Here is a 14,211-nt window from a genome sequence, read left to right on the forward strand (position 1 = left end):
ATCCCCCCCAATAAAACAAAACTGCACCTTTCAGAGTGGCCTTTTATTGTGGGCAGTCTAAGGCACACCTGTGCACTAATCATGGTGTCTAATCAGCATCTTGATATGGCACACCTGTGAGGTGGGATGGATTATCTCAGCAAAGAAGAAGTGCTCACTATCACAGATTTAGACTGGTTTGTGAACAATATTTGAGGGAAATGGTGATATTGTGTATGTGGAAAAAGTTTTAGATCTTTGAGTTCATCTCATACAAAATGGGAGCAAAACCAAAAGTGTTGCATTTATATTTTTGTTGAGTATACATTTAAAAAATGCTTAAAGTGGCAGGGGGTTAAGAGAGCTGTAGTTAGGAGGGTCTGTGGAGTGAAGCCTCCTTAAAGCTGAAAGCTTTTAGCCATGCTAATGCTCCCAAGAAGCACTGACTGAAAATAAAGTCTGAATAACCAAATTAAGATGGTGAGGACTTTCCAGCCATGGTAGACGCAAATAAAGAAAAATGGTAAAAATGGTGGGGGGTTAAGAGGGCTGTCATTGGAATGAAGTCTGGGGAGCAAAGCTCCCCAGAAGCTGAATGTTTTTAGCCATGCTAATGCTCCCCAGAAGCATTTGCTGAAAAAAAATCTGACAGACCTAAATGACATGGTGAGATGCTTGAAGAGCTTCACTTGTTCATGCCCGTGACATATACATAGTATATATAAGATGTCTGAAATTTGGTTTGCATTTATGAAGTTCCATACAGGTTGAAGGTAGCACACACGGAATATTTAGAATATTTGTTTTAGCAACTGTTCAGGGGTCTCATGCTCGCTTATAATGTTATGAATCCAGTATTTCAGAGAGAACCCCAGAAGTTCAGTTCCCTGATGTTCTTATGGAGGGGGATTCCCTCCGTGTGTGTGTGTGTGTGTGTGTGTGTGTGTGTGTGTGTGTGTGTGTGTGTGTGTGTGTGTGTGTGTGTGTGTGTGTGTGTGTGTGTGTGTGTGTGTGTGTGTGTGTGTTACAGCATGCATGGTACCTGATATGTCAGTCTGGTAGCAGGAGAACGCACGTCGAATGTCATCAATATTTTGCCAAGGCATCTGGCAGTCAGCCAGCCCCTCTAGTTTGAGCTCAATCAGCCTGTATTGAAATACAAATTAACAGAAACTAGATGGGCAATCTGAGAGTTTATTCTGACAAGTCTTTCCCCCATCTACATGCTACACATTGGAATGTTAATGCAGATTTACTGCAGACACCAAATCAGATATCAAAGAATTACAAAATTCAGTGCATCCAGAAAGTATTCACAGTGCTTCGGTTTTTGCACATTTTGTTATGTTACAGCCTTATTCCAAAAGGGAGTAAATTCATTTTCCCCTTCAAAATTGTACTCACAGCACCTCATAATGACATGATTATTTTTTTAAATTGTTAAAAATTTATTAAAATTAAAAAACTAAGGAATCACATAAGTATTCACACTCTTTGCTCAATACTTTGTTGATGCAGCTTCATCAGCAGTTACAGCCTCAAGTCTTCTTGGATATGATGCCACAGGCTTGGTGCACCTATGTTTGGGCAGTTTTCCCCATTCCTCTTTGCAGCATCTCTCAAGCTCCATCAGGTTTGATGGGGAGTGTTGGTGCACAGCCATTTTCACATCTCTCCAGATATGTTCAGTCTGACTCAGGTCTGGGCTCTGGCTGGGCCACTCAAAGACATTCACAGAGTTGTCCTGAAGCCACTCCTTTGATATCTTGGCTGTGTGCTTTGGGTCACTGTCCTACTGAAAGATGAACTGTCACCCGAATCTGAGGTCAAGAGCACTCTGGAGCAGATTTTCATGCAGGATGCCTCTTTAAATCATATAATCACATAGACATCTGTGGTTGCACTGGATTGTTGTTTTGGCAGAAGTGTGGAGAACCTTCCCTTTTTCAACTTAGGCCTTTAGGTGAATTTGGCAGACTCCAGGCAGGCTGCCATGTTCCTTTTACTGAGAAGTGGCATCCTTGTGGCCACTCTACCACACAGGCCCAATTGGGGGATTGATACAGAGATGGTTGTCCTTCTCGAAAGTTCTCCTCTGTCCACAGAGGAATACTGGAGCTCTGACAGAGTGACTGTCGGCTTCTCGGTCACCTCCCTGACTAAGGCCTTCTCTTCCAATTGCTTAGTTTAGACGGGTAGCCAGCTCTAGGAAGAATCTTGGTGGATCCGGACGTCTTCCTTTTATGGATGATGAAGTCCACTGTGCTCATTGGGACCTTCAGTGCAGGAGAAATGTTTCTGTACCCTTCCCAGATTTTGTGCCTCAAGACAATCCTGTCTCAGAGGTCTACAGACAGTTCCTTTGATTTCATGCTTGGTTTGTGCTCTGACACTCACTGTCAGCTGTGGGACATTATATGTAGACAGGTGTGTGCCTTTCCACCTCATGTCAAATCAACTGAATTTACCCCAGGTGGACTCTACTTAAGCTGTAGAAACATCTCAAGGATGATCAGTGGAAACAGGATGCACCTGAGCTCAATTTTCAACTTCATGGCAAAGGCTATGAATAATTATGTACATGTGATTTCTTATTTTTTATGAATTTGCAAAATCCCCAAAAAACATTTTCACATTGTCTTTATGGGGTATTGTGTGTAGAATTTTGAGTCAAAAATTAATTTAATCCATTTTGGAAGAAGGCTGTAATAAAAAAGTGAATACTTTCTGGATGCACTGTCTGTAACATATCCCATGACAGAGCTCTGCTTGATCACATCAATGTTAACGGCAACCATGAAGTGTATAGATGTTTGTGCCATCATAAGGCATGCATGTACCCGCACGGTGGCTGAGTGGTTAGCACTGCTGCCGCACAGAAAGAAAGTCGTGAGATTGCTTCCCACCTGAGGTCTTTCTGTGTGCAGTTTGCATGTTCTCCCCGTGTTTGTGTGGGCTGCCTTGAGATGCTCCGGCTGTGTGATAGAAGCTAAGGACTTTACCCTGAAGTTTTAGTGAAGAAAAACTCTGTTGTCTTGGTGAAGGAGAACTGGACCTCATATGGCAATGAAAGTGGACCTTCCGTTTTGATGCAATGAGGTATCCCCTCCTTATAAACATCCCAACTAGGAAAAGAAACCAGAGAAAAGAAAACTGGTGAAGAGCATTAAACAGGTGAAAGAAAATGTCTATATACTAAGCATGAGAGGTCCCATTTTTTTGTCCTCATTGTTCTCTGGATCTGCTCACCTCACACATCATCTCTACACTCTCGATCTTCCCATATCCTCTAGTTATGGATGCACATCATGTCTCCTTCACAAATTCCCTTAACTGCCCACATTTTGTGGTTAATTCGAACTGCTGATCTGTGATATACCACCAATTTCTGCCAGATGACATTTTCGCCCAGCGAGTATGCAGCCGCCCAGTTTCCATGTTTTGTTTGTTTTTTTTTGTCATTCAAGTTTTTATTAATTTTCCTTTTTCACACAAGCAACCGCTTATAACAACCCAAAAGGCAAAGCAAATAAAAAGTTAATAAAAAAATAAATAAAATTGAAATGTAATGTGTAAAATAATCAGTGGCACAGTCATGGTGTTTTGATGATGGCAGAGTCTTGTTCTTTAAGAAATGACATGAAATATAACCAGATTTTGCTGGTTTTATCCTGGACCTTATTTACTTTGGAGATGAACGCCTCATAAGCCGCAGTCTCTGACATCAGTGTAATCCAGTCCTCAAGTTTAGGCTGATGCAGGCTCTTCCAAATCCATAGAATTGATCTGGTGGCCACTATAAATGCAGCCATCAAAAATCTGAATAGTTTTTTCGTAGATGAAGGGGACAAGAAGGACTTATCCCCCAACAGGCACAATTGTGGCACTGCTGGGATAGTTATCCCAGTCCATTTTTCCAGATTTTTAATGACCTCCGTCCAAAATGGAAAGACCAATGGACATTCCCAGAGACAGTGCAGGTATGTCCCTATATCAATGCCACATTTCCAGCAAACATTACTTTGAAGTAGTCCCATTTTAAACAGCTTTGACGGTGTAAAATAGTATTGATGTATCACTTTGTAATGGATAAACTTGCTTCTGGCATCTCTAGTTGCCCAGCCTATATTTGAAATTATATTACTCCACCTTTCTTCACTAATTTCAATTTGTAAATCCCTTTGCCAGGTCAATCTTAAGCCATTACAAAGTGCTCCTCGATTACCCAAAAGTTTCTTATAAAACATTGACGCTGTTTGTTGAGTACCTGGCCTATTCAACCAATCCTGTAATGTACTCTCGTTCTGTATCTGATTTAAACCAAACACTGAGCCCACGCTACTCCTAATCTGTAAATATTTCCAGAAGTCCCCTTTATCAACCAAATTAAATGTTTCTCTTATCATGTTAAAGGACATAAAGTTATCTTCTCTATATAGATGTTCTATTTTGTGCACCACTTGTTCAAGCCATTTCCGCCACAGAAAGGGAGATTTTCCAATACGCACTAACGGGTTATTCCATACCGAAGAATAGGTCCGTTTGTATGGAGAGATTCGTAATATTTTATGTCTTTGCCCATGCCCACTGTGAATGTTGTATGATTGGATTATGTTGTATTGAATTTGTAGATTTTTGGGAAAGCAATTGAATAATATTAAATGGGGCCGCAATTTCCTTTTCCAGTTTAATCCACCCTACCTCCGGTTGCTCATTTTTCCAATGATTAGATAATTTATTCATTTCAAATGCAAGATTATATAATTCCAGGTCCGGAAGAGCCAGCCCTCCACATTCCCTCAAAGCTGTGAGTTTTGCTATTCCAATTCTTGCTTTTTTACCATTCCAAAGAAAATCCCTAATTAATAAATTATATCGTTTAAAAAAAATGTTACCTATTGTTATTGGTATCATCATTGATATATAATTAAATTGAGGAGCAACCAACATTTTAATAGTATTAATTTTTCCCCACAAAGTAAAATTCAGCAATTTCCACTTATCTAAATTAATTTTCAATTTTTGTAATAACCGCTCTAAATTTATTTACTTATGTTTGTCAGTTCTGAACATAACCTAATTCCCAAATACTTCATTCCGACTGGAACCCACCTAAACTGGAATGGAGAAAGAAGAGGTTGGAGACATCTCTTTGACACTGGCAAAACTTCTGACTTTTGCCAGTTTATAGCCTGATCTTCCTCTTTGTCTTTCGGCTGTTCCCGTTAGGGGTCGCCACAGCAGATCAATCGTTTCCATCTCACCCTGTCCTCTGTATCTTCCTCTGTCACACCAACCACCTGCATGTCCTCTCTCAGCACATCCATGAACCTCCTCTTTGGTCTCCCTGTTCTCCTCCTGCCTGGTGGCTCCATCCTCAGCATCCTTCTCCCTATATACCCTGGGTCCCTCCTCTGCACATGTCCAAACCATCTCAATCTCGCCTCTCTGACTTTGTCTCCAAACCGTCCCACCTGAGCTGTCCCTCTGATATGTTCATTCCTATTCTTGTCCATTCTTGTCACTCCTAAAGAGAATCTCAACATCTTCAGCTCTGCCACCTCCAGCTCTGCCTCCTGTCTTTTTGTTAGTGCCACGGTCTCTAAACCATACAACATAGCTGGTCTCACTACTGTTTTGTAAACTTTCCCCTTCACTCTTGCTGATATTCTTCGGTCACAAATCACTCCTGCCACCTTTCTCCACCCACACCCTGCCTGCACTCTCTTCTTCACTTCTCTACCACACTCTCCATTACTTTGAACAGTTGACCCCAAATATTTAAACTCATCTACTTTCACCACTTCTACTCCTTGTAACTGCACTATTCCACTGGGCTCCCTCTCATTCACACACATGTACTCAGTCTTGCTTCTACTGACTTTCATTCCCCTTCTCTCCAAAGCATATCTCCACTTCTCCAGACTAGACTCAACTTGCTCTCTACTCTCACTACAGATCACAATGTCATCTGCAAACATTATAGTCCATGGGGACTCCTGTCTGATCTCATCTGTCAACCTGTCCATCACCACTGCAAACAAGAAAGGACTCAGAGCTGATCCTTGGTGTAATCCCACCTCCACCTTGAATGAGTCTGTCATTCCGACTGCGCATCTCACCGCTGTCACACTATTCTTGTACATGTCCTGCACTACCCTAACATACTTCTCTGCCACTCCAGACTTCCTCATACAATGCCACAACTCTTCTCTTGGCACCCTATCATAGCTTTTTCTAAGTCCACAAACACACAATGTAACTCTTTCTGTCCTTCTCTGTACTTTTCCAACAGTATTCTCAGAGCAAACATTGCATCTGTAGTGTTCTTTCTCGGCATGAAACCATATTGCTGCTCACAGATCTTCACCTGTTTTCTAAGCCTAGCTTCTACTACTCTTTCCCATAACTTCATGCTGTGGCTGATCAGCTTTATGCCTCTGTAGTTACTGCAGCTCTGCACATCACCCTTGTTCTTGAAAATAGGAACCAGCACACTTCGTCTCCACTCCTAAGGCATCCTCTCACTTTCCAAGATTTTATTAAACAATCTGGTTAGAAACTCTACTGCCATCTCTCCTAAACATTTCCATGCCTCCATTGGAATATCATCTGGACCAACTGCCTTTCCACTCTTCATCCTCTTCATAGCAGCCCTCACTTCTTCCTTGCTAATCTCTTTTACTTCCTGATTTACTCTCACCACATCATCCAGCCTTTTCTCTCGCTCATTTTCTTTATTCATCAACTCTTCAAAATATTCCCTCCACCTTCTCAGCACACACTCCTCACTTGTCAGCACATTACCATGTGCATCTTTTACCACCCTAACCTGCTGCACATCCTTTCCAGCTCTGTCCCTTTGTCTGGCCAATCGGTACAAGTCCTTTTCTCCTTCCTTACTATTCAACTTCTTGTACAGCTCGCAATATGCCTTTTCCTTTGCTTTTGCCACTTCTCTTCTCGCCTTACACCACATCTCCTTCTACTCCTGTCTACTTTCTTCATCTCTCCGACTATCCCAAAACTTTTTCACCAACCCCTTTCTCCTTATGCTTTCCTGGACCTCTTCATTCCACCACCAAGTCTCCTTGTCTTCCTTCCACTGTCCAGATGTCATACCCAGTACTGCCCTAGCTGTCTCCCTCACCACATCTGCAATACTTTTCCAGTTGTCCAAAATTGCTTCCCCTCCAACTAGTGCTTCTCTCACCTGCTCGCTAAATTTCACACAACAGTCTTCCTCCTTCAATTTCCACCATCTGATCCTTTGTTGAGCTCTCACTCTCTTCTTCTTCTTTACCTCTAAAGTCATCCTACAAACAACCATCCTATGCTGTCTAGTGACACTCTCTCCTGCTACCACCTTACAGTCTGTGATTTCTTTTAGCTTGCATCTCCTATAAAGAATGTAGTCCACCCGTGTGCACCTTCCTCCACTCTTATATGTTACCCTGTGCTCCTCCCTTTTCTTAAAGTAGGTATTCACCACAGCCATTTCCATCCTTTTTGCAAAATCAACTACCATCTGTCCTTCCCCATTCCTATCCTTGATACCATATCTACCCATTACTTCCTCATCACCTCTGTTCCCTTCACCAACATGCCCATTGAAGTCTGCTCCTATCACCACTCTTTCATGCTTGGGCACACTCTCCACCACCTCATCTAACACACTCCAGAAATCTTCTTTCTCCTTCATCTCACAACCTACCTGTGGGGCATATGCACTGATGATATTCATCATCACCCCTTCAATTTCCAACTTCACACTCATCACCCTGTCAGACACTCGCTTAACCTCCAACACACTTTTAACATACTCTTCCTTTAAAATGACTCCAACACCATTTCTCTTCCTGTCCTCACCATGGCACAACAACTTGTACCCACCGCCGATGCTCCTGCTCTTACTTCCCTTCCACTTGGTCTCTTGCACACACAATATGTCTACCTTTCTCCTCTCCATCATATCCGCCAGCTCTCTCCCTTTACCAGTCATACTACCAACATTCAAAGTCCCCACTCTCATTTCCACCCTTCTAGTTTTCTTCTTCTCCCGCTGTTCGTGGCAACGTTTTCCTCCTCTTCTTCTTCGTCTTCACCCAGCAGTAGCCCAATTTCCACCGGCACCCTGTTGGGCAATAGCACTGGTGACGGACGTTGTTAACCCGGGCCGCGACCGATCCGGTATGGGAATTCAATTCTGAGTCTGCATAGTTGGGTTGGCTTGTTTTACGCCGGATGCCCTTCCTGACGCAACCCTCCTCATTTATCCGGGCTTGGGACCGGCACTCAGAATGTACTGGCTGCACACCCCATGTGGCAGAGTTTTATTTTATAGCCTGATAACTCTGAAAATTTGTCAATTATGCATAAAACCTTTGGAACTGAAGAGGAAGGGTCTCTTATAAAGAGCAAAATATCATCAGCATACAGAAACATTTTATGCTCTTCTGAACCGTGGATTACTCCCCTGATGCTTTTATCGTTTCTAACAGTGGCCGCTAATGGTTCTAAAAATAATATGAATAATAGAGGGCTGAGAGGATCCCCTTGCTTTGTCCCTCTCCCTAATCTAAAGAATGGTGATACCAATCCATTTGTTAAAACTGCCGCCCTTGGATCGGAATAAATAACACTCACCCATCTAATTAATCCCTCGCCAAACCCAAATGCTCTAACAGTATATTTAAGAAAGCTCCATTCTACTCTATCAAAGGCTTTATGAGCATCCAATGATAAAGCCACTATTGGAGTGCTATTATTTCTACTCGTCCACATAAGATGTAAGAGCCTTCAGACATTGTCAGATGAAGTTCTTCCCTTCACAAAGCCAACTTGATCCGAGTGAATCAGGCTTGGCAATATTCTTTCCATTCTTAGGGCAATAACCTTAGTCAATATTTTACAATCGACATTAATCAAACTCACTGGCCTAAAGCTACCTGGATCTGTAGGATCTTTATCCTTTTTGTAAATAAGCGAAATCAAAGCCTCGTTAAAAGTGTCAGGCATCTTTCCCGATGAAAAGGACTCTTGGTAAACCTCAGTTAGAACAGGAGCCAGTCTATCCGTTAGCTTTTTATAATATTCAGATGGAAACCCATCTAATCCAGGTGATTTTCCTACTTTCATTACAGATGTGGCCTTTTTCACCTCCTCCACTGTTATAGGACTGTCTAAACCTTTCTGCTGGTCTTCTGTCAATCTTGGCAAATGAAATTTAGAAAATAATTTGTCACACCTCTATTTATCATATACTACCTCTGACTCATAAAGTTTCTTATAAAATGTCAAAAAGACTTTGTTTATGTCACTAGTACTGGTCTTTAGTATCCCGTTCTCATCTTTAATAGCAGGTATTGTATAACTAGCCTCTTTCTTTTTAAGCTGCCTGGCTAACAGCCAACCTGTTTTCTCTCCATGCTCATAAAAATTACTGTTTAATCTAAATAGGGCATATTCAACTTTTTTATTATATATTTCATTTATCTGTAATTTTAGGTCACAAACATGTTTCAATGTATCATCTGAATAGTGTGCTGATAGCTTCCTCTCCAGTTCCTTCAGTTCTGTTTCCAATGTTATCTTTTTTGAATGTTCCCTTTTTTGTCTGCTGGCATAAGCAATAATCTGCCCTCTCATATAAGCTTTTGATGCCTCCCAAACTGTTACAATCTTTTCTGTTGAGCCTATATTAATTTTGAAAAAACTATTCAGCTCATCTTCCAGCAACTTAAGAAATTCAGGGCTTTGCAACAAAGACACATTTAATCTCCATCTACCCCTTCTACCTAGATCTGGCTCCAAAATCACTCCCAGGTGCACAGGCGCATGATCAGTTAAAGCTGTTGGTCCCATTATACAATCTGATACATTCCCAACCAGATTATTACTTACTAAAAAGTAATCAATTCTAGAATGTGATTTGTGTTTATGTGAATAAAATGTATACTCCCTCTCTCTCGGGTTGACTACTCTCCATATGTCCACTAGTCCAAGATCTTCCATCATTAGTGTAATAGCCATTCTTTCTTTTGGTTTATTTCTGGTGAAGGTGGTCTTATCTAATGCAACATCTAAAACTTGATTAAAATCTCCCGCAATTATTGTATGATCCCCTGACAAGCCCCCCATTATTTTGTTTACTTTATGGAAAAAATGTGCATCCTCTATATTTGGGGCGTAGATATTACATAAATTAACCTTAACCCCATTAACATTAGCTTCCACACATATCACTCTTCCTTCTGAATCCTTTTGTTCTTTTATAATAGAAAAATTAAGTTTTTTGTGCACCAAAATAGCCACCCCCTGCTTTTTCCTTGTATATGAACTGTGAAACACCTGCCCAACCCAATCCCTCCTTAATTTAAGTACCTCTAAGTCTGACAAATGTGTTTCCTGTATAAAGGCCACCTGAGTCTGTTGTGATTTCAGGTATGTTAGGCATTTCTTAAGCTTTATCGGGTTCTGAAGTCCATTTACATTCCAAGTTGTCATTCTTACACACTTAGCCATTATAAAAAAATATATATTATAATAGACCTTGCTGCCACTGAAAAGATAAAATGTAAAGAAAAAAGTGCCATTATTCCTCCATTTAAACACTCAAATACACATAAAAAAACATATTCTTAAGAACGAACAATTGAAGTAACCCCACGAACTCCCAGTTTCCATGTTTGATATTCAATGCATTGTGACTGAGCACTGCTTTTTTTCGTCCATATCTCATCAAGGTAGGTCACTGAAAATTATGTGAAGATGTTTTCTAGGACAAAACATCCACAGATTCCAAATCTGCCATCACATTTGCACCAGCTATTATGGTTCAGGCACTATGGGCCCCGTTTTGAAGCTGAAAATAGTGCTCAGGCAGGCCCCCTCCCCCCAAAAAAGCATAAAAACAGTATAGTTTTGTGAAAGCATTTCTTCTTAATTATTGCAAACAAATATCAGTTTGTTTTTATTACACTTTCTCTCCAGTCTTGCCTTGAATTTTGTGCATTGTTATAACTTATTTGAATCTGTCATTCCCATCATACTTCAGTATACACTAGGTGGTGCTTTGAAAGCTTTCTTTTGAAAGCTAACACATTGTCTCAGTATACTGCTGCACACTTTTCTGGGTCAGTGACTCATGGTTAGTAGACTATTTCTTCACCGTCCAAAGGACGGGTAATTTGCTAGTTGTTCTCTAAATATAACATTAAAGTGTGTAAGAATTCATATTCATACACTATCCCCATTAGTACACCATTGCAGACCTGCATGGGGCCATTCAAAAATTATATAATGCAAAAAAAAGGCTATTTTTGACACCCCCTCCCCGCTGTAACACCTTGTAACACAGGCACACACACCCCTCCCTGTTACATACCTGATCTTACCTCTCCCTTCATTTTTTTCATAAGTGACACTCTGTATCACTGACCTTGTAATTTGTTTCAAAAAACTGTGTACTTTAATTCCTGTCTTATTGTGTGATGCCTTGCACAATATACGTTTGTTGGTGTGCTGTCTGCCGTGGGAGGCCTGAAGTTAATTACTCAAATTATGGTTTTGCTGTACCTGGAGACTGTTCAAAGAGATTATATTGTATATTCTAAATGACACTGTATCAGTGACCGTGCAATTTGTTGGCAAATATTGTAATTTTAATTAATTACTAAATTTTAATTCCTGTCTGACGCCTTGCACAATAAAAGTTGTGGTTGTTGTAAAATACAGATTCTTTTTTTGTAACATCTGGCCATACTGCCCCCCCCCACCCATGTAACATTCCATAACAAAGTACTGCACTCCCCCCCCCCCCCCCAAGGCATTGCATAATTTCTGAATGACCCCCCATGGTGTTTTCTTGTTATTCATTCAAATATCTCAAAGTGTACAGTTTGGATGTGAGATCCTCACCAATAGACCTCTGCTCTCTGCTTCAGCTCCTTCTCCCGACTGTACCTTCCAAGATTATGATTGTCTTCAAAGATTTTCAGAGCTTTAAAGAAGAGAAGGCGCACAATGAAAACCAAAATGATCAAGAATTAGTTCAATGTTTGTCTATAAGCTTGAGGACTGCATCCTGCATTCTACAGCCATTGAAATTGTACAGGTTCCACACCTTTTCCATCTCGAAAATAGTGAACTTCACTGTCTGCGATCCACTGGTAGACAGGAAAGGTATAGGTGTGTCCCTCTGGAGATCTGACTTCCACCTTGGCACAGAACCAAGAATCTTCTGGGAACAAAGGCAGTTGCTTTTTGTCAAGTTCGATCAGCACCAGCTTGCCAAGCGAAGTAGGGCACCACACTTTGAAAACTGTCACCTGGAGTAATGAGAGTGGAAAATATCCAAGATACGAAGAAGAAAGCACATTTAACAACCAAGAGGTGAGGTGTCACATCCATGTCTCAGTAATTAGTGTTAAAGCTACAGTGCAGAAGGTTGTGGAGGATTTACTGACGTAATGGTGAGGTTGAAGATAGCAATCAACCAAAGACTTCCTGTTCATCCACATAATGCAACTGCGGTGACCGTCAGATGTTGTGATACTTCCAAATTGATGCCGGCCTGGGACAGGCTCCAGCTCCCCCGTGACCCTTAACTGGAATCAGCGGGTATAGAAAGTGTATGAATGAATGAATGAATGATTTCCCCTCCTACGACTGCACTGTATCAAGTGAGATAAGCTGAGGTAGTCTATATTGAACCGAATATACCCCCACTCCGTGTGTCTATATTCAAGATATGTCTTTGGAAAAAATAACTTCTGAACACCAAATTTTTTTTAAAAAAGAGAATACTTGAAAAAATGTCGTCAGTCAATTCTCCACATGTGGAACTTTCTGCACATGCTCACTCAGCAGTTGCATAATGACATCAGATTGATGACCTACTCCCCAAAAATGAAGGGACTGTGTAAGAAAATGGCTGTATTTCCAAAATGGAACATGTGATATTTTTCTAGATCAGATCACTTGAATAAAATCTTAAACTGCAAGCACATGCTGAATGTTGTATTTCAATCCCAGAAGTCAAATGACTAAAAACTGTCTCACTGTCCAAAGTTCTGTAACCTGACTGCAGCTATATTTAATGTAAAATCATGACAGTTGCTGTCACAACTTATCTGTCCTACAAGTTATGAAGGGACAAGTTGTAGTAAGAAAAACATATTCCAAACTCACTGCTCCGCTGAAGAAACCTGCAAGCATTTTGCTGGAGACAAGCCATGTGCGATCGCTCTCCCCGTCGGTGCCCACCAGCTTAATGTAGACGTTGTTGAAAGTGGTGGCCAGAGACAGGTTACCAGTAAATACAGTCACTTCATAAAGCAACATTTTCACCCTGGATAAAATGAATCCTGGTGAGAAAACATTAATAACAATTATTCACAGTGATGAGAAGAACCACATAAACACCCACCACAGAAATCCTTTAAGACAATGGTATCCTAGGAAATAGTGCACAACAAAACAGAATTCATGCTGTTATTTGTCTTTATGATACTGTGTTACACACATTAACATCTCAAACTGAAGTAATTCTCTTACCTCTCTGTGCCTGTGAAACTCAGAAGATCTGACGATAATACGGTATCTGGTAAACATTCCACTTACTTTTTATATGTTCACATCTGTAGGAGTGTCCCTCAAAAGTACACAGCGTCCCTCAAGGAGTGTCCCTCAAAAGTACACAGCGTCCCTCAAGGAGTGTCCCTCAAAAGTACACAGCGATGTGTTCATGTGACTTACACAAAACCCATCTGACGGTTATTACTAATATCAAGAATTGCAGAGCATGTTCAGACATGTGAAATGAGAAACGTTAATGTGATGATGCCCAAAGGCAGTTCAACTGTCACTTTTTCCCACTGATGAAGAACATGAGAATGACACTAAAACATTGAACTGACTGATCCATATTTGTGATTAAGTATTGAAGTCTTTTTATCCAAAAGTGGTAACTCTATTTACATAACTATTTTTTCCACAAATTGCCAGATATTTTTTATTTTTTATTTATTTATTTTTTTTGCAGGAGGCCTACAGGTACAGTGAGGAAAATAAGTATTTGAACACCCTGCGATTTTGCAAGTTCTCCCCCTTAGAAATCATGGAGGGGTCTGAAATTTTCATCTTAGGTGCATGTCCACTGTGAGAGACATAATCTTTAAAAAAAAAATCCAGAAATCACAATGTATGATTTTTTAAAAATAATTTATTCGT

General features: G+C 40.7%; 1 protein-coding gene across 4 annotated transcripts in view; it reads right to left on the minus strand.

Moving 5' to 3' along the window:
* Window positions 1-13,684, minus strand: part of LOC117525900 (arachidonate 15-lipoxygenase B-like) — a 33,411-nt gene extending 19,727 nt beyond the window's left edge. The window contains exons 1-6 of one of the 4 annotated variants that reach the window (XM_034187845.1): window positions 13,603-13,684; window positions 13,171-13,346; window positions 12,104-12,308; window positions 11,899-11,980; window positions 2,982-3,104; window positions 1,022-1,125 (exon numbers count right to left, since the gene is read on the minus strand). In XM_034187845.1, coding sequence (XP_034043736.1) covers window positions 1,022-1,125; window positions 2,982-3,104; window positions 11,899-11,980; window positions 12,104-12,308; window positions 13,171-13,323 — 667 coding nt within the window. In that variant the 5' untranslated portion in view covers window positions 13,324-13,346; window positions 13,603-13,684. Of the gene's footprint in view, window positions 1-1,021; window positions 1,126-2,981; window positions 3,105-11,898; window positions 11,981-12,103; window positions 12,309-12,446; window positions 12,579-13,170; window positions 13,347-13,536 lie in introns of those variants that run through there. The other 3 variants (XM_034187844.1, XM_034187846.1, XM_034187847.1) reach the window with 3 other exon arrangements.
* Window positions 13,685-14,211: the final 527 nt, after the last annotated feature.

Source organism: Thalassophryne amazonica, chromosome 15, assembly GCF_902500255.1.
Source record: "Thalassophryne amazonica chromosome 15, fThaAma1.1, whole genome shotgun sequence".
NCBI lineage: Eukaryota > Metazoa > Chordata > Actinopteri > Batrachoidiformes > Batrachoididae > Thalassophryne > Thalassophryne amazonica.